At 45.3% G+C, this 19,624-nt stretch overlaps 1 protein-coding gene across 3 annotated transcripts in view; it reads right to left on the bottom strand.

The window, feature by feature from the left end:
• Positions 1-18,607, bottom strand: part of PBX2 (PBX homeobox 2) — a 33,170-nt gene extending 14,563 nt beyond the window's left edge. For 2 of the 3 annotated variants that reach the window (XM_088128690.1, XM_088128692.1), the window contains exons 1-3: positions 18,162-18,606; positions 16,073-16,146; positions 1,226-1,470 (exon numbers count right to left, since the gene is read on the bottom strand). In XM_088128690.1, coding sequence (XP_087984816.1) covers positions 1,226-1,470; positions 16,073-16,146; positions 18,162-18,367 — 525 coding nt within the window. In that variant the 5' untranslated portion in view covers positions 18,368-18,606. Of the gene's footprint in view, positions 1-1,225; positions 1,471-16,072; positions 16,147-18,161 lie in introns of all 3 variants that reach the window. The other variant, XM_088128693.1, reaches the window with a different exon arrangement.
• Between the last annotated feature and the right edge of the window lie 1,017 nt (positions 18,608-19,624).

The following is a 19,624-nucleotide window of genomic DNA, read 5'->3' as shown; positions in this document are numbered from 1 at the left end:
TATTTTGGTCAACACAAGGTGGCAAACGTGCCTAGTACTCCTGCCTCCTATTTTCCTCACAACCACCACCCTGTGAGGTAGGTTGGGCTGAGAGAGAGTGACTGGCCATCCCTAAATTTGGTATTCAGATGAGCTAATATATACTTTCTTTATCCATTTTAAATAATACCATTGCAAAAAGGAAGGACATCTAATGTGGAGATATATGAGGATCTGTGTTGTTGTGTGTGTAGGCGTTTCAGCCTTTCTTAGGTTTTACCAAAAGCTTTCACCTATGTCAATGTCTCCTCTATTAATCCTTTTAGGTTTTTTTTTTAAAGGATCCCCCCTGAATCTTGTACTTTTTGAAAAGTGACATTCCTTAAAAGGGGAAATAATTTGAAAGAGGAATTGAAACACACAGCAGGAAAAAAAGTCTGAGAGCAGTGTTTCTCAACCTTGGCGACTTTAAGGTATGTGGATTTCTACTCCCAGAATTCCCCAGCCAGCATGGGAATTCTGGGAGTTGAAGTTCACATACCTTAAAGTCGCCAAGGTTGAGAAATACTGGTCTGAGAGCCTTACACCGATACCAGCTACACTAAGGGAAACTGTGTTCTGGTTTTCACGGAGTTTATTGTGTTAACACATCTCCACGTTGTTCTGATAACAGATCACGTGATCTCACTAGGAACAATGCTTCCATAACTGTGGTTGCCGTTTCCGTGGGGTTTTTCAAGAACGTAACCCCCGCAGATAATGAGGATGGAGTGTGTTTTGGAATCTGTATCTTCTAAAATACACAGCATTTTGACTGAATATGTGCCATCAAGTCAGTGTTGACTCTTAGCAGCCACAGACACAGATTTTCTCCAGGACGACTGGACCCCAATCTGGTCCTTCGTCTCTCCCAACATGGTCCCCATCACTGCTGTAATCAAGTCTACCCGCTTCGCTGGTCCTCCTCTTCTTCTCATTCCTTCCACCTTTCCCAGCATTAGAGATTCCTCCAGATCTTTGCCTAACGTGTTCCCAAAATGACAATTGCACAATGCATTACTATTTGTATATAATGTTAAAATGAATATACTTACATTGGGAAGGCACGACCAAAAAGGTTAAAGATAGGCCATCCAAAGAGTCTGGCGACCACCGATTTGGAGAGCAAACGTAGAGAGCACATCCCTTAAATAAGCCCAACCCCGCTCCCCTGCCCCCCCCCGGCCCTGTTCTCAGGTATCCTTACCTGCTCGTATTTCTCCAGCTCCGAGTGGTAGATCTGGCGGATCTGTGAAAGCTTGTTCCGGTAATCCGAGTGCTCGATGGAGTTGTCGGGGGACACCCCTCCAGCTGCTGCCGCGGCTGCCGCCGCCGCCGCAGAACCACCCCCCTTTTCGGGTCCGGCCACCCCCTCGGCCAAGAGCATGTTATCCAGGCGCATCAGCTGCGGGTCCACCGGCTCCTCCTCTTGCGAACTCCGGATGCTCAGCCCTGCCCGCCGGGAGAGGAAGGGGTTAATGGGCTGCCCGGGCAGACCCACACAGACAGAGGCGCGGGCCCCCACTGGGCCTGCACACACAGGGGCGCGAGCACGCACACACACTCCGCGTGCACACACGCTCCCCGGCACTCCTTTTCGATGGGCTCCCCCTCCCTCCCCTCCGGGTGCCTCTCTGTCGCCTGGCAAGAGACTGGGTCACGGTGAGGTCGTTGCTATGGTAGCGGCAGGCCCAGGAAAGGGGTAGCGATTTTTGGCAGGAGCCAGCCTGCAAAGGGTGTGTGTGTGTGTGTGTGTGTGTGTGCACACACGCAATAGTGGCCATAAGCAAAGGGGGTAGAGAGTGGGGAAGGGGAAGGGCAGAAGCAGAGACCCCACAGAAGCAAGATTGAGGATCAGCCAGTTTGGCTCTCCCCCCCGCCCAAAAGCAGGAGGGCGAGTATTGCACTCCCTCCTCCATATTTGCAACCCTGGGGCTGCCTCTGCTTTTAATAGCAGCCGAGGGGCCTCTCTGCACCCCACTCCAAGGCGGAACCCCCCCCAAAAGTGGCACGCAGCCAGATGAGGAGAAACAGCTCACAAAGCTGCCTTGCTTCGTTCATTTTAAGAAGCTCCTCCCCACACACAAAAACCCCACACTCCCCTACTACATAGGAATCATCTGGCAAGGCCGCGGCTGCAACTCAATCTCCTGCTCATTCCTCCCGTTAGCAAGCGCCCGGCGCAGAGGCCGCCCAGGCCGAGCTGGTGCATTTCCACAACTGGCAGGGCAACTTGCTGGAGTTGGGGGGGGGGGCAGACAAATGCATTAGTTTTGTAACCAAACGAGGGGCTGCGGGTGCAAATCTGTGCAACTCACTTGACCAGTTCTGGAACGGCTCCCCAAACAATGAAGGAGCCTCCTCCGGCTCCGCTCCCCTTGTGGGAGGAGAGCTGGGTCAGTCTGTGGTGCAAAAAAATCAGGAGCCTGGGAGCGTCTTTTCCAACGCGGGCAGCTCACAGAAGTGTCGGCCTTTTAGTAAAACCAGGTTCCCGATTTTTCGCTCTGCCTAAAGTCTCTTGCAGTTGGCAGAAGCTGTGGGAGAAAGTCCTCTCCCATTCCAGTGGTAGATACGTTGGTGTCTCAAGCCAGAAATTCAACCAGTGCAGCCTTTCTCTTTACACCAGGATTCCCCAAAGTGGTCCCTATCAACCCCAAGGGTTGATGGGACTATCCAAGGCACTGTTTCTCAACCTTGGCAACTTTAAGACCTGTGGACTTCAACTCCCAGAATTTCCCAGCCAGCATGAATTCTGGGAGTTGAAGTCCACAGGTCTTAAAGTTGCCAAGGCTGAGAAACACTGATTCAAGGGATTGTTGTTATTATTTACAGTACTCTTAGTTAATGTAGCATTTATTAAATTATTTTCATATAATAAATGTTTGGGGGGTCCAGGAACAATCTGAAGGGGTCGATGAGCTGAAGAGTTTGGGGACCCCTGCTTTACACACTAATTAACAGGAGTCACAATTTGTGCTGAAATCATTAGGGAGGGGGCATGACTGAAACTTTCCCAGTTTTGGTAAGGGTCATTACTGCAACTTCCTTCCTTCCTTCCTGCCTGCCTGCCTGCAACTTCCTTCCTTCCTTCCTTCCTTCCTTCCTTCCTGCCTGCCTGCCTGCCTGCAACTTCCTTCCTTCCTTCCTTCCTGCAACTTCCTTCCTTCCTTCCTTCCTTCCTTCCTTCCTTCCTTCCTTCCTTCCTTCCTTCCTTCCTTCCTTCCTTCCTTCCTTCCTTCCTTCCTTCCTTCCTTCCTTCCTTCCTTCCTTCCTTCCTTCCTTCCTTCCTTCCTTCCTTCCTTCCTCTGAATGTTTTTCCAGGCACACTGGGGAGAAAGAGGGCCAATAGCAGTGGGGTTTTTGCTTCACTAGTGCACAGAGGGTGGGAAATAGCTGGAGGGAATTTAAAACTCCCCCTGTCCAAATCTGAAATCCCAATCTTGATTATGACTATCCCCCCACTATTAGTCTTAGGCCTATAGGAAAATGAGAGGTTTCTCAAGATGTAATAAATAAAAATTACACTTTGATCTCTTATCACATTACACTGTCTTCAAATAATCTTGGGGGGGAAAATAGGACGAGATTAGAATACCTTCCATGATAGATCTGGAAGACAGCACAAAACAGAATCTCCCAAATTTTGTTTAGGATGGAAAGGGATTAAGTTATTTCAAGGTGGTTTAAATTTGCATTAGACATAAGCCTGCAGTCTAGCATCCTGAAAAAAGATACGGTATTTGCCAGGAATGAGTAAAGGAAGTGATTAAAAACTGTAGAAATATTATCCAGGAAGGTCATGTGGTCTAAATGTGGTGGCTTTTCATAAAAATGGAAAGAATATCAAGATTTGAGCCAAACCCTTCAACTATCTAAACAAGCCAGTTTTGTTGGCTAGTGATACCGAGCATTTTGAATTGTATTCAGTCGGATGACATGTTAACTAGTAGCTTCATCACTTCTATCCCACATACATCCCAAATCAGTGTTTCTCAGCCTTGGCAGCTTGAAGATGTGTGGACTTCAACTCCCAGAATTCCTCAGCCAACATGCTAGCTGGGGATTTCTGGGAGTTGAAGTCCACCCATCTTCAAGCTGCCAAGGTTGAGAAACACTGCCCTAGATGATGGAAAAGATCTGGAAAAAAGTCTTAAAACAGCACCCTCTACTGATCCTGATTGCACAATAACTATAATCAATAATAGTGAATGATATCCTCCATATTCATAAAATCAACTTCCGTTTTAGCCACTCTTGTTCTTCATTTTGAGGGATGCAGGCAGACCTTGCTTAACGACTGCCCTTTTTAGTGACCATTCAAAGTTACGACGGTGCTGAAAAAGGAACGTTACAACCAGTCCTTGCATTTACAACTGTTGCAGCATCCCTGCAGTCACGTGATTGACATCTGCATGCTTCACAACCAACTTCCGACAACTAGAGTGAACACACCCAGCATTAAAAGTGTGAGTCGTGGTCACGTGATGTCTCGCTTAACAACTGCGGGTGATTCTCTTAACCAGCGCAGCAGAAGTGAGTCCACTGCAGTCATGAGATGTCTCACTTAATGACAGTGTTGCTTAGCAATGGAGTTGCCTGTCCCAATTGTGGTCGCTAAGTGAGGACTAACTGTAATAGACTTTCATGTCAGTTATTGTATCTTTCTTCCCTTTTTAAAAAAAATCAGCATTTCTTCAAATAAGGCCAATATTATAGTCCCATCTTGTGCCTGGAAAGGAAGAGATGAGAGGTGGTGTCTTACTTAAAGCTAGTTCACGTATCTTGGTTAGTGCAAGATCTGAACTGCATACTTCTTTGTTCTGTTACACTGCAAGCCATGGGCTTGTGTTACAGAAGTTGTTCAAAGGTTGTAATAGAGCTATTCCACATTTGCATGTGTCTTTTTATATGCACACACACACATTTATACATAAAGGGCTAAAGAAGCTGCATTTTCGGATTTAGCTATACAGATGTTTCCACTTCAGATCAGTGCAGCCAAATGCAATTCATTGCATAGTACTTTGACTCTGTCAAGTTCGATATATCTAGTATTTCTGATTTTCATTAGACTGCACACCTGGGATTTATTAAAACCCAGTCATGGAATGCCCCTTGTGTCCTTTGATAAAAGTTAACTAAACTGAACGTCAAACTAAAAGAAAACTCCCTGCAAGGTCCCTTTAGAAATTCTCAGAATAGAAGTATACACATTGGTGTGCCTTTTTATATACAGGAAAGGCACTCAGCACATAACTGGGAATTGTTTCAAGTGCTTAAGTCATTTTGGGAGATGGAGATTTCGGGTCTGCCAATAAACATGGCTTAATCCCAACAAATTTAAGAGGCTGACTCTGTGCCTTCCCATGAACTATGCTTTTAGTTGTTTAATCAAATGTCATCTAAGGTTGGATCCAGAGAAGCGTAAGAGGCAGAACTGTTTATAGTAACGTTGCTTCACAAACAGCTGGACAAATGCGAGTGGAAAACTTCCTATTTTTTGCATGAACCCTAAACCAGAATTCCTCAGTAGATGGCTTATTGTTCAGAAGCAACTATGCTGGTTCACAATATCAGGTCAATCTCACTTCTTCTAAGCGGAGAAGCCAAAAGCCCCGATTCTGACATAATTAAGCGTTTCCACCCTGAGAAATAAATGTCCAGTTAATTAGTCTGTTCCTGTTCTGCGATAATATACAAGGCCTTGTGAGGAAGGGTGCAACATGGCGTACATCTGCAGACCTTGGGCAAGAGATGATGCAAATTACTTTGTGCAAATCGAAGCACACCTCTGTATCACAATTCTTACTCTGGGCAAGAATGCGGAGTACCCAGGGAACGGACATTTCTGCTCATCAAATGGCACATTTCTTACTTTGAGTGGTTTTAAAATTATATTTATTAGCCTTTAGAAATCATTTGGGAAAAATATTTGGTCCTCCAAAAGAAGGGCATCTTAAACAAAACAAGATGTGAAAGGCTGGGCAGGCATATGAATTTTGATCTCAGGTAGCAAAACAGGCCTATTTCACAACTTAAAATACTGGCCTATTTCACAATTTAAAATTATGGACACAGTATTCCTGTCAGTGAAATGAGTGATTTAAGAATATTATTATAATAGATATGCATTACACAGTCACACCATGACTTTCCAGTTCCATCTCCAATTCAAGGAATCAGATAATAAGCGATAATGATAAGTTTCTCCCCATGTGCTTACATTCTGGTCTAGGTCAAAATGAATATTGGGGGGGGGGGGGCTGAGGACTGCATTTAATCTTGTGGGATATGCCAGGAGTTTCAGTCAAGAAAAGAAAATAGGTGCAGCCCCAGCAAAAAAAAAAAAAAAAAGGGAGGTATATAAACTATTTAATAAACTGAACATTTGAATAAATAAAACAAATGTTGTGCCCTGTGAAGTGGCCAGCTGGATACTCCCATAAGAGTCCCAAAGAAGCATGAACAAATTGGCAGCCTGCATTTTTGTCACCATTGCGCAACATGTTTTTCTTCTAAAACGATTCCAAAACAAATATATTTAAAAAATAAATCTATAAATGGAGCATTTCAAGAGAAAAAGGTGCAATTTAAAAGGTACACAGATCGCTGTCAAAATAGTCCTAGAGCTGAACTTCACCTAAGTTCATCCGTGCATTTTAAATGCATGGCACTTTCCATTATTTTTCATTTGTCATTTTTTAAAAATTCTAGCCTTCATGTGTTCAGATACTAGAGAATGTTTCCTAGTGGGTTATCATCAAAATTTAGTAACAAAGTGCACCCTGAGCTTCACTGCCGATGAGAAAGGAGGTAGGATGGGGTGGTATATGCATGACAAGTTAGAGAAGAAATAATAATAATAATAATAATAATAATAATAATAATAATAATAGTAGTTGTCATCGTCATAGTAGTAGTAGTAGTCGTAGTCGTTGTAGTAGTAGTAGTAGTAGGAGAAAATCACAAAATACAAAGATCTGCAAATAGAAATAGAACGACTGTGGCAAAAGAAAGCAAAGATAGTCCCAATGGTAATAGGCACCTTGGGTGCAATCCCAAAACATCTGGAGCACCACTTGAAGACCATCAGCAGTGACAAAACTGCCATCAGTCAATTGCAAAAGGCAGCTTTACTTGGAACTGCTTATATCCTGCGACGAAACCTTTAACACCATCAAACAATAACATCTGCCTATCCCCAGGTCCTTGGGAAGGACTCGATAGGTGGATAAAAACGCCAAATCTAGCCTAAACATCTGGCTGGCTGTGCGACCAACCATAATAACAATTATAATAAAAACGTATCTACACAAATGCACAGAGGCAGTTTGTTTGATTTTGGATTTGTGTGCTGTGGTTTGTAAATCATGACTTAATAGCTGTAGAGAATATCTTGAATAAAGCCATTCAACAACCTGTTCAATAAAAGCAAAAGAGCTTTGTTTAACTGGCTCAGGTTGTTGAGTCACCCAGCCACTTGCACCGAAGTCTAAACACAGATTAATTATGAAATAAGTTGAAAGCAGTTTGAGCAACAACAACCCCCTTGCTCCACCCTCCTGCTGAAGTTGTTTTTCAACTTCTTCTGAAAGTTGCTTGTCTCTGTGTACGTATTAAACAAGCATTCAAGGGAGGAAAATTCAAGCCCGCAACAGAAATGCAGACCATCTTTCTGGTGCAAGAGAAAAGCGGAAAAACGCATGATAGAAGACTGAAACGCAGTGCTTGAACTCCAGAAAAGCACTTCTATCAAGTCCATTGCCAAGAAGCCAAGCGAATCCCATAGGAAAAGGGGGGGGGGGGAACCCTGTTGGGGTAAATTTTGTTTGCAATGCTGCTATTATTAAGTATATCTCAATAATAATGCTGTAAAAGTATACTGAATACTAGAAACACAACTTTACAATACACCCACTGCTGTTTTATCTATTTCCGTAAGAGCTTTTTTGAAAACACTTGTTTAAGATACTTCCAAACAAGAGAATACTGTACTAAGAAGAATGCCCTTAAGATTGTAGAGACCTTATGTCTGTTGCTCAAATGTCCACAATCAAAAGACTGTGCTGCTTCCTGAAGCAATATAAAACCACTTTTACCAGAAATAAAAGTGGGATGAGCACTTCAGCTGCAATAAAGGACCCCATGAGTCTTCAGATTGCTGAAAAATGCTTTGTTCATTTCCACACCGACTACCCTGAGCCTGAAAACCCATCCTTGTTTGCCACTGAAATTTGGAACCGCACAGACTAAGGCCTTTTCCCTTGGTGCTGTAGCAGGTTACAGAGAGAAACTATACAAGGCAACACAAGACTCTGCCTTATCCTGAGTCAGATCACTGGTCTACCAAGTCTGGTATCTCCACCTTGAAGGATCAGAGCAGTGTTTCTCAACCTTGGCAGCTTGAAGATGTGTGGACTTCCACGCATGATGGCTGGGGAATTCTGGGAGTGGAAATTCACACATCTTCAAGTTGCCAAGGTTGAGAAACACTGGATCAGAAGTTGGGAACAGAAAAGGGCATACTGTTGAGATCATGGAGAGAGGCTGCGAGTCAGAGTTCACCAATATTTCCCAAACTTGGCCAGATCTGTGAACTTCAAGTGTCTTTTCAATCATGGCACATGTCCTCTGGAACACTATTCCCCCAAGATTTGTATGGTTCCCACCCAGGCCCTATTATAAATGAGACGGTAAAACCTGGCTCTATCCTCAAACTTTGGGCCAGAGTGGATGAGGGAGCCCTTGTGTGATGTTCTGGTTTTCTGAGTGGTCTTTTTTCTAGACCTTCTCTTTTTGATGATGTAATTCCTTGTTTTGTAATATGTTTGGTTTTTATTGTTGCGTTCGGTAAGCCACCCAGAGCTATTACAGACCGAGGTGGCCTCTATGTCCCATAAATAAGTAAATAAATAAATTCCCAGAATTTCTGCAATGGCCATAACAGCTCGGGGATTCTGGGAGCTGAAGTTCACACATCTGGAAGCGGCAATGTTGAGAAACACTGAAGCAGTGTTATAGTAGGCTTAATAGATAAATAGCCTAGCCTGACATAAGGTAGCTCCTCTGGTTGGCTCACATTTACTGTGTCAAACACCCATAGCTTGCTCAACAATAAAGGCTCTCACAACTGTCCTTTGTACAAGTGCCCTACCCAGCCACTACAACCATCAGCATCAGGCTGAGAAAAGCTGCTCTAAAGCAGTGCTTCTCAATCTTAGCAACTCTACGATGCATGGACTTCAACTCCCAGAATTCCCCAGCCAGCACTTCACAAGGTTGTTGTAGGGAAAATAGGAGGAAGGAACATTATATCTTGAGTTGTACAAAAGTTGTATAAAAGTCTAATAATAAATAAACTTGGATTTCTTCTTGTTTGGGAAACTGCTCAAAGTTACAACGGCACTGAAAAAGTAACTTTACGACTGGTCCTCATATTTACGACTGGTGCAGTGTCCTCACAGTCATGTGATTGGCATCTGCATGCTTCACAACTGGCTTCTGACAAGCAGAGTCAATGGAGAAGCTGGCATTAAAAGCACAAGTCACAGTCACATGATGTCTCACTTAACACATCCAAAGGCCCTCAAGACTGGTTACTCCTTGACCAAAAGACATTTAACAGCTACATTTGAATGACCTACCCAACCAAGATTGCCTATGGTTGCCAGGCTACTGCTTCAAAGTAAGGCAACAATACAGACAATGTGGGGTAACAACTCAGAAAGTACCCAGATGTTGGGGTAGAACATCCATGCATTGCAAAGTTTTTCCCCTCTGCCTTGAGGAATCAAAACCAGCGTGGTTATGCAAAATTCCAAGCATTTTTTCCCACTTTTTCTTGGCCCACAAGGATGATTTCCGCCACGACAGCTTAGCATAGAGTACACTCCGTCCCCTGGATATGGCAAGGGTGGGGCCAGCCTCTAGACTGCCCAGAGGGTACCTAAAAGGGCAGGGCGAAGATTTAAACCAATAAATAAATGTATGTGCAATTAGTGTCATAAACAAAGAGGGGAGGAAATAATATACAACCTGACTTGGCATGTATATGCAACAAGCCCAGAAATATAGTTGATTTGCACATTTTATATTATCATTTTAATTTGCAAGCCGCTACTTGACTTCATGGTAGCCTACAGCAAAATAGAATTGGACCAACTTTCACAACAACATAGCGATCATAAAATATATAAAAGACAAGCAACAGTAGATGACAACATAATACCACAGCAGCAGCCCCGAGAGCAAAAAAGACACAATTTACAGATGAGTTTTTACTGTCCTGTCAGGGGCCAAACCAGATGAGACGCCATATCTGGAAGGAACCCATCATCTCTAGTCCAGGCGCAGAAGTTGATCTGCATCAGGACTTTAATAGAGAGTCAGGATGATTTTAACCCTTTTCTTCCTGCTGTGCTCTTGATCTGGAACCCCCTCCTTCCACCCCATTTGCCTTGGAAGAAAAATGCTCATCTATGTCAGTGAAGGTTCCCCACAAAGGTCCATGGATCTGAATCAGAATCACAGCAGGAGACAAAGCCATCTTCGTTCTCATTCTGGAGCCCCCATCCAGACCAGGAGGTGAAAGCGAGAGAAGAATGCCTGCTAGTGATGTTTAAAATCCATCAACAGAATTGTTAACAATTAGTCCTAAAAATAAAAGGTGAATGAAGGGTCCAGGTGAGTAAGAAAACCAAGCTATTATTTACAGGTGAGATTCTCAATTATGTTCAATACTTAACTTCTAAAAGAGAACATGCCTATATGAGCCCTCAAACATCCCAGGGTCTCTAGAAATTTAAAAGTGAAGACATGCACCTTGATTTTGCCTAGGACTAGGAACTAGTGGAACTCTTTTTTTAATAATTTTATTAAAGATTACATGGTAGGAACTCTAAAAAAATGAATAAATAATACATTATGTTTGCCGTTGATGGCCTTGGATAATGATAAAAATAAACACATTCCAGATCAGAGCAGACCCTGGACATTTTCAAGGTTTTCCCATAGCCAACACATTCTTAAGAGATGCCATATCGTGAAGGTACCAAACTATGCACTATGGAGGTGAGTAAATTATCTTGGAAGAAACACAACTAGCATAATGACTGAAGGCTACAAGTCTTAATCTTGATGATAACAACCAAAGTGGTGGCTGGAAACCAGAGTGAAATTAATCTAGAAAAACCATCTAGTTTTAGAAGAGCTTGGTGTTCCCAGCCACAGCCTACCTGGTTCAGAAAACAGAAATCAGCCAATAATTGTAAACTCAAAACATATCTAGAACAGCTCTGCCAAAAGATATCAACACTCCACCGGGCCTGGACCTTTTCGTTCCTACAAGATACTCGACTCTGCTGCTGTTCAAGACAAGACGTGAGTCTACGGTTGCAGTATACAAACTTCTGAACAGACCCACCAAAGACCAGCCTGCTAGAGGTCCATCAGCTTGGCTTTCCTTTTGCCCAGTGTAGTTAACCTGTTGGCTATGGAAAGATCTTGATGCAAGGACAAGCTATTCCCACAGCTCTTTTGACAACAGGGCTCTCACGTTCATTAGGCTATCTGCCAACACTCCCCAAAATCTCCAACTAACCTTCCCTTTAAGCTTCAAATGAACTAATTCTAAAAACGGCAGAAGTCCCAGGTGAATTATGTGGTGCAGCTGTCTACCCCTTGCAAGACTAGGGACAATCTTTTTATTGATCGTTGGGGCATCCAAGCCGCTGCTGCCTAATCATCATCATCGTCATCATCTACATTTTTACCTTTCCTCTGGGACTTAGTGACCTCTGGACTTAGTTTCCCCTTGGTTCATCTTCATCACAACTTTCCCCTTGTTTCATCTTCATCACAACTTGTGGAAGTAGGCTGGGCTCAAAGATAGTGACTGAATGAGAACTCAAATCTAATGTCCCTTGATGCAATACAATAGTACAACTATCACAGCACAGGGATTCCTCTGATGGCAGCTAGAGCTGGCCAACAATGGTGCTTTCCCGCATAAGGACTGGCATTCAAAGACATTCTGCCTCTCAGATCTGGAGGTAGCGTCAGGATTTGTTGCCCTCTGTGAGTGGAGTCTTTGTACTTAAAGCTTCTTAAAGTCAGTGGCCTTCATCACATTTTCCAGCAGCAATTTTTATATTTTAATAGGGCTGAGCAGTCAACTCAGATTCAAAGGTTCAGATGTTCTCAACTGTAGCCTATCTTTGCCCCTGAATGTTATCAGAACATCATACAGGTCCTACTGAGTCAAAGTGAACAAATAATACCATCATCTGGTGCTTGTTGTATTTATTTCATAAACAAAGTCATCCAATATATAAAGTGCCAGTGTGAAAAATTACTCCCTTAGACATAATAATTGGTGTACCACCTTTATTTGCAGTAACTACAATCAAATGTTTCCTGCAATCACTGATCTCACATCTCATTGTACAAATTTCCCCATAGTGAACTGCTTCTTGTGGTTTGATTGTGAGGCAGGAAAATATCCACAAATAAGTTTGTGTTGTGGTTTAATTTCTGCCAGGCAAAACTCATCTGCCATAGACCATTTCTCCAGGAGCCTAGAAGATCATCCAGATACTTTTTGGCAAACCTAAGGCAAGCATCAATGTTTTTCTTGGTGAGCATGGCCTTCACTTGGCTACTGTCTCATTAATTCCATTTTTACCCAGTATTTTTTCTGATGGCAAAGTCACAAGGCCTGGTTGTATTCAAGGTATGAGAAACTGGTAGATCCTTGGATGTCATTCTGAGTTTCTCTATGATTCCCCAGATGATTATGGAGTGGTTTTAATAGATCCTTCTTGGGAAGATTCACTGTTGTTCTAAATCATCTTCATTTCAAGACTTTAATGTTGATCAGAGGACCCCAGAATTCAGGGGTTTGTTGCATGTTCCAAACTGATAGGCCTCAACTGCTTTTTTTTTTTTTGGAGTCCTCAGAAATTGCTTTTGACCAGGACATGATGTGGCTCTAGAATCTGCGTAGTAAGAATGTCCCTGTGATGAGCTGAACCAAAGTTTGTGAGATGCATATAGGACATGGTTAGCCCAAGTCAGCCTCTTTAATGAAGTATTCACACAAATGGTCTTAGTTACCTTTTCAAAATGAATTGGTTGAACCGGGGATCGGATAATGACTTTTTCACACTGGAACAATGCATGTGAGAAGATTTGGTTTATGAAATTTATTGAAGACAAGGGCTCTACTCCAGTGCTATTAGTTCAGATTCCCTTCATCTATCAGAGCTTAATTTTGCAAAAGTTCAGAAAATCCAAAAGGAGGTAAATACATGTTCCCAAAGCTTTTATAAACCTTAGTCTTTTTCCTTCTTGCAAACTTTGGTCGAAACTAAACAGCTTAAAATCAGAGACATGTGTTTCCCAAAGCCCTGAATATCGTGCCAAATTTAAATGTGTAATAAAACCAAAAGTGAAAACAATAAAATATATGGGGAGTAATTGCATTAAATTGGACACACCACATAATCCCCAGGAGCTGAACTTGATTTGAGGAAGGCACAACTTTTAAAATTAAGATATATTTGACTTAAAGTACTATTCATTTAGATTTGCCCTAGTCCCACCCATTTTTGGGGAAATGCACACTGAAACAAAATACAGAACCTGCCCCGAAAACAGTTTGCACCCTTATTCTAAATTTCGTAGTTTATTTCCATAAAGTAATCATCTCTAGCTTAGCACGCTCCAGGATCAGAATTTCCTGAACTCTACAACTTTAAGACGTGCTGGCTGAGGAATTCTGGGAGTTGAAGTCCACGCACCTTAAAGTTGCCGAGTTTGAGAAACACTAGTCCAGATGATCTGGACGGTATCCCCAGAATTTTCAGGCAGATCTATCTGCGGGGTTTTTTTTGGGGGGGGTGCCTTCAAATCAGTCTTAACTCCTAGTGCCTATAAGTACAAGTCCCTGCAGTTTTCTTGGCAACATTTTCAAAAACGGTTCACCTTTGCCTTCTTCTTTCTAGGGCTGTGAAAGAGGGTCTGGCCCAAAGTCACCCAGCTGGTTTTAAGAGTCTCCCAGCTTCTAGTTCAGTGCTTTTAACCACTACAACAAACTAGCTTCTGGTCTAGAGGGTAGCATGTTTTTAAGTGGTATGAGCTGTACGAACAATTCAAGGTCACCTCGGTATTTTGATACTGGATAAAAATACAACTGAAATGCCACATGTACAGTTGTGATCTAGAAGCAGCTACAGACACAGGTAGAATGATATACAGACATAAATGTAAAATTGTGCTTCCGTAAAACATAGTAACTACAACCACAAAGGTTCCCACGGCACGTAAAAAAATAACCAGCCAACAGCCCAAATCAGAATCATTTGGTGTTTCTGCGGCATTCAGTTTGGCGAACGCCCAGGAAAAAGTCCATAAACTTAAAACACAAATGTCACGTACATGTTTATTGGAAAGAAAGTAAGCACCGTTCATCTTAGTGGCACCTTCGAGTTAACTTCATAGGGCTGATCTATTGTTACAATGTAAGTTATCAGCACCCTTATCAAATGCATTAAAGGAGCATTCTAACTGAATAGAGCTCTATAAATTGGGCATTAAGAAAAAGTGGAAAGAGGATAAAACTGTGCGATATAAACTAAGAATCAGTGGGATAAAAGGATGCCATCAAGGCAATCAGATTTCTAAAGAAATCCCCCCTTAATTTTCACTCTTTCAATAGAAATGCTGGTAATATTAACGGTAATATTAATAATAATACATGCGTTTTCCAGTAGCGTCATATTTGGGCTGCAATAATCTGGATGAGTTCCCAGTTTGCCATTTAGTGATCACCTGGAATTCTACAGCCCAGATACGGTAGGTACCCCTTACTCTTTCTAACCAAGTTTTATTTGCAAGAAATTAACACAGCAAGCCGATCCGTGGTGAATACAACCTTCAAAGAGGGAACAGTCGCTTACACAGAGCACTGATATTCAACGCTTTCAAACATTCGGACCCAGATCCTACCAAAACTCAGCTGCAGCCTGGGATTCACTGTGACACGTCTCTCTTTCTGTCTCTTCCCCACCTCCCCTTACAAAATAACTTCCAGAAATAGCCATGTTCCCTCCACCCCAAAAAGTCACAACACTCAACAGTGCGGCCCTGCCGATATGAGTCCACCAAGAAGGAGGTGTGACCCGCTTACAGTTCCTGATCCATCAGCCGAAGAGCGATCATGTAGGCACGTGTACGCAACACCATTCGTAGACTATACACGGCACGTCTCAGAGACCTCTTTTCCTATTTTGGCTGCCCCATTTCTACGAGAGGTCAGATCTCCGTGGCTTAGGTGAACTTGTCATGACAACTTGGACAGATCACGCCTTTCCTTTCCCTAAGGAACAGCCCCGTGGGTCTCTCCGCTTTCACTTTTTAATCTAAGGAAAGTGCAAATTCAAACAGCTGGAGAAACACTATTTCCTCCTCTCTCACTTGCACACCCACCCACACAACCCATACCTATATCTTTAAGCCACTCAGAGCCTGCTCTGCAACCCTCGCCCCCCCCCCCGCCCGGCCGTGCAAACTTCCCCAAATCAGAGTCAACGTTGACATTCAAGCAGGGGAGGCAAACATTTCCACCCACCGGGGAGAGAGGAAGGTTGACGGCTCCTGCAGACAAAAGATCCAGGTGTTCTCAGAGGCCTCTCGTGGTCTTCCCAAGCAAGGCTGATGAACACAGAAAGAGAGAGGCGCCCCTTCCCCTCCAGCCTGCCCCCCCCAACAGGTTTTAAGCAAGAGAGCGGAGGAGGAAGACGGAGGGAGAAGAAAACCAGGCAGATGGCAAAGAAATTCCAGACGCGCCAGCGTCAAGATGGCGTAGAAACCGCAGGCCTGGAGGGAGAACACCCACCCTCCCTTGCACACCCAACTCTCCCAAACCCCAAATGCCACCTCTTTCACTCCCGAGGAGGGGAAAAACAAATTTCAAACAGGTCGAAATACTGCTCTGCGGGTTCCTTAGAAAAGAAGCAATCAGCTCCCCCCGCAAGACCCCAGACCCAAACAATACCTGTTTTTTCTTTGATTTCGCAGAGGACGGTGAAGAGCGCCGGCTTCATGCGGTGACAATTCAGCGTGTGCTTCCTGCAGTTGAAACAGCGGGAGAGAGAGCAGATAAACCCAACGTTGCCGTTCTGTTCCTTTTTTGAGGTTGGGAAGAGGGTAGGATTTCAAGAAAATGTAGGAAGAATATTCAGTTGGGTCCACAATCGCTCATAGGCCTCGCTCTGCTGAATTAGTCTGTTTCCACATCTAGCAGAGTTCCCCCCCACCAGCAATTCCCAGTGTAATTCCAACATCCGGATTCCCCCAGCAATAAAAACGTGCATTTCCTTCCATTATGGAATGGTTTATCAAAATGACGGGGTATGTTACACGGGCAGTTACATGGGAAAACTTTTTCTTTCATCAAGAACTTTTCAATAGCCACAGAATAATGAACCATATATGCGTCTACTGCAAGAACAATACAGATTAGCAGTAAAACCAAGGCTTTGATGTTTTATCAGTTTTTCTCCTGGTTTAATTCCATATAAAACCTTTTTTTAAACACAAACACTCCGCTTTCTGATACAAAAGGGCCCTCACTGAAACAGGATTCTCCATTTTGGATACACAATTCACCCCACTTCTAAACAATAACCCAATTCACAAAACACTGCAATCATTTTTGCAAATTAAAACTGTCCAGAAAGAGAACGAAGACCTGAATCTTACACAACATTGGATGTACATGAATACATCTTTAAGCAAACCCGCACAGGGTTCATCTCGTATGACACCCAAAATGGAGTAATCACACTTGAAATTATGAACCTTCCACACCAAAACACCAACTTTTTTTGCAGCCCAAACTAAAATCGAGATCGACAGCCTCTTTTCTCTTTGGAGTCTTGCAAGCTTCACCTTCTAGCAATTCAACACAAAAACTCTTCATGTGCACAACCTGCTCTTCAGCCTACTAGAACTCATACTGGATTTAACAGACACACAGCCACAAGTCAACTGAAACCCATCTTCTGAAAGAAACTACAGCACTACTGCACGGCTCTTCAGACACACCAGAGCTTCAAACCACATCTCAGAAGCCATGCCTGGCCAACGGCATTGCAAAACCATGGCTCTTTAAAGAGAAAACAGCAACCCAAACACCTCCAAAGTTAAGCATTCTGAAGTTGCAGCCTTAATACCAGGCCAGCGCATCTCCCCTTTGGGAGAAACCAGCCCGGGGTCACTCCAGATCAGAATGTACCCGTGTAAAAAATTACTGAATATAATCATCAGTACTGAAGTGTAACAGAGAAGCTATCAATCCTCCATCAGAAGGGGAGAACAGGATAGAGGCGCAAGATGATTTAGAAAGGGAAGCTGGACAATGAGTGAAGAGAAGAGAGCGGAATCTGTGGGGGCTGTTAATTTGGGGAGTGAACCCCATAGTTTTTCTCTAATCAGTTCTTGGATCTTAACTGCCAAGGGTTCAATCCCTGTTTATTTCTCTTGCCACTTCAGACAGATCCACCGTATTAATACATCTGTATCTAATCCTATCTTACAGTTCCCCAAGCCAGCAGCCCCTTTTGGGTTCCTGTTTTCCAATGCGAACGTACTTCCAGGCCTCTGGCGATCCCAGCCAGACTCCACCACAAAGTTCCCGGAAAGTGATCCCTTTCTTCGCAAAGTCCACCTTTCTTCCCCTTTTCCGAAGAGTACCCTCCCCCCACTCCGGCACTTCCATTTCTACTTTCTGCCCCAAAGCCGGATCTGGCTTCCAGGAGCTGCCAAGCCAAGCTTTTCCAGAGCAGCCATAAAAGTCCCTGGGTCGGGGACCCCGTCCCAGCCCTTGATTTCCAAGTCTCCATCAGGCGCTCCGTTCCAACCAGGCACGCAAGGCAGAAACCCGGCGGACGAGGCGAGCGCCGGGGGAAACCCCAGCCCACCCACCCAGGGCCTTCTCTGTCCCCGTTCCGACAACTAACGGAGGCTTTGCCAAGAGTTTGCACCCCTCCAGCGCGCGCACACACAAAGGGGGCCCTCCCGACCCAACTTTCCAGCCTCCCCGCCCCGGCCAGGCCACCCGAGGCGAGAGAAGGGGAACCAACTTTGCTTGCGCTTCGTCCAAGCTCTGGTCGGTGATGGTCATGATCTGCTGGAGGATGTCGCCGATATCTTGCTTCCGCGGCTCCCCGTTATCCGAAGGGGGCTCGTGGAGGGCGTGGGGGGTCATCGCCTGGACCCCCTGCACGGGGGGGTGCCCCGGGAGCCCCACCGCCCCCCGCGCCTGGATCAGCCTGCCTGGATCATCCATGCTCGGCGAAGGGACCCCGCGCGCGCACGCCGAGCCGCGAGCCAGCCAGCGAGCAGGCGGGCGAGCCCCCGCGAGAGGCCGGCGCTCCGGCCGCCGCCGCCCGCGACACAAGGGCGACGCTGGGAAGAAAGGCTGGGGGGGCTAGTCCATCTTGGCGGTGCGCTCCCACGGCCCCTTCCTTGGAGACTTTGGGACTGGAAAATGGAGTCCCGCACAAGGGCTGGAGGAGGGAGGGAGGGAGGGAGGGGAGGGAGGAGGAGGAGGAGGAGCTGGGAAGGGGGAGGGAAGAGAAGGAAGGGGGAGGAGAGGCGCTCGGCTTCTCCGCGCTCGCCCCCCTTTCTCCTCCTCCTCCTCCTCCTCCGGCGCCTCCTCCCCTGCTCTTGGTGCGCGCGGGCGGAGAGGCGCAGCGGTGCGCCGCTCCTTCCCCGATTTGCTGCCCTCCGCTGGATTGGGAGGAGAAAAGCGCCGGGAGCCGAGCGGCTTCCTCCTGGAGGGGGAGAAGCGCGCAAATGAAAGGACGGAGGGGCGGCGCGGGGGAGCCGCGGAGCCGGAGCGTGTCGGAGTCGCGCGGCTCCGCGGTCTCCCCTCCCCGGGAAGCGGCTTGCCTCGCCCGCTAGGACGGGGATCTAGGCTGGGAGCGTTCGGGGAGGGTCGCCGGCTAGCCAGAGCTGCTCGCTGAGGATCCCGAAGATCGACCCGTACCACCACCAGCCCCCCAGCTGCAGCCTGCTGTTTGCCGAAGAGTCGCTCTGCCTTTGGCTGGGGGCGGCGCGATGCTGGGCTCGGTTTTGCCCCAACGTTTTTCTTCATCCCCCCCACCCGGGACTTGGTCCGCTTGTCGGGCTTAATTGCGTTTTTAAATCAAAGCCACGCTTGGCTGGGGGTACATAAACGGGGGAGCCTGCGCGATGGCTGTTCAATAAACTGGGTTTAGGGGGCTGTTCTTCTCCCGCAATCTCGCTTTTATTTATTTTTTTAAAGTGTTTTAACAGTTGTGGCGTGGTTTCCATGGTGGGTTGCGCGCCGCCCGGAGACCCATTCAGTGAGATGGGCAGCCATATAGATATAAAACAGTTGCATAATAAATAAAATAAATAAAACTTAAGTTGTAAACCACGGTTTAACAACTACAGTCACTGGGCGCACCGATCTTCACTCCATGCGTGCATAAACCCAAATTAAGACATGGCTTTAAGGGATGTGCCCACCCAGGGGCTATGAGGTTGTCTATTGCACTGAACCGCAGTTAGCTTAATC

Source organism: Python bivittatus, unplaced genomic scaffold, assembly GCF_059951505.1.
Source record: "Python bivittatus isolate LINGU-HERP-01145 unplaced genomic scaffold, Pbiv_v1 ctg000800_np1212, whole genome shotgun sequence".
Lineage (NCBI taxonomy): Eukaryota > Metazoa > Chordata > Lepidosauria > Squamata > Pythonidae > Python > Python bivittatus.
Note: the sequence above shows the minus strand (reverse complement) of the source record. Positions and strands in the feature narration are given on the sequence as shown.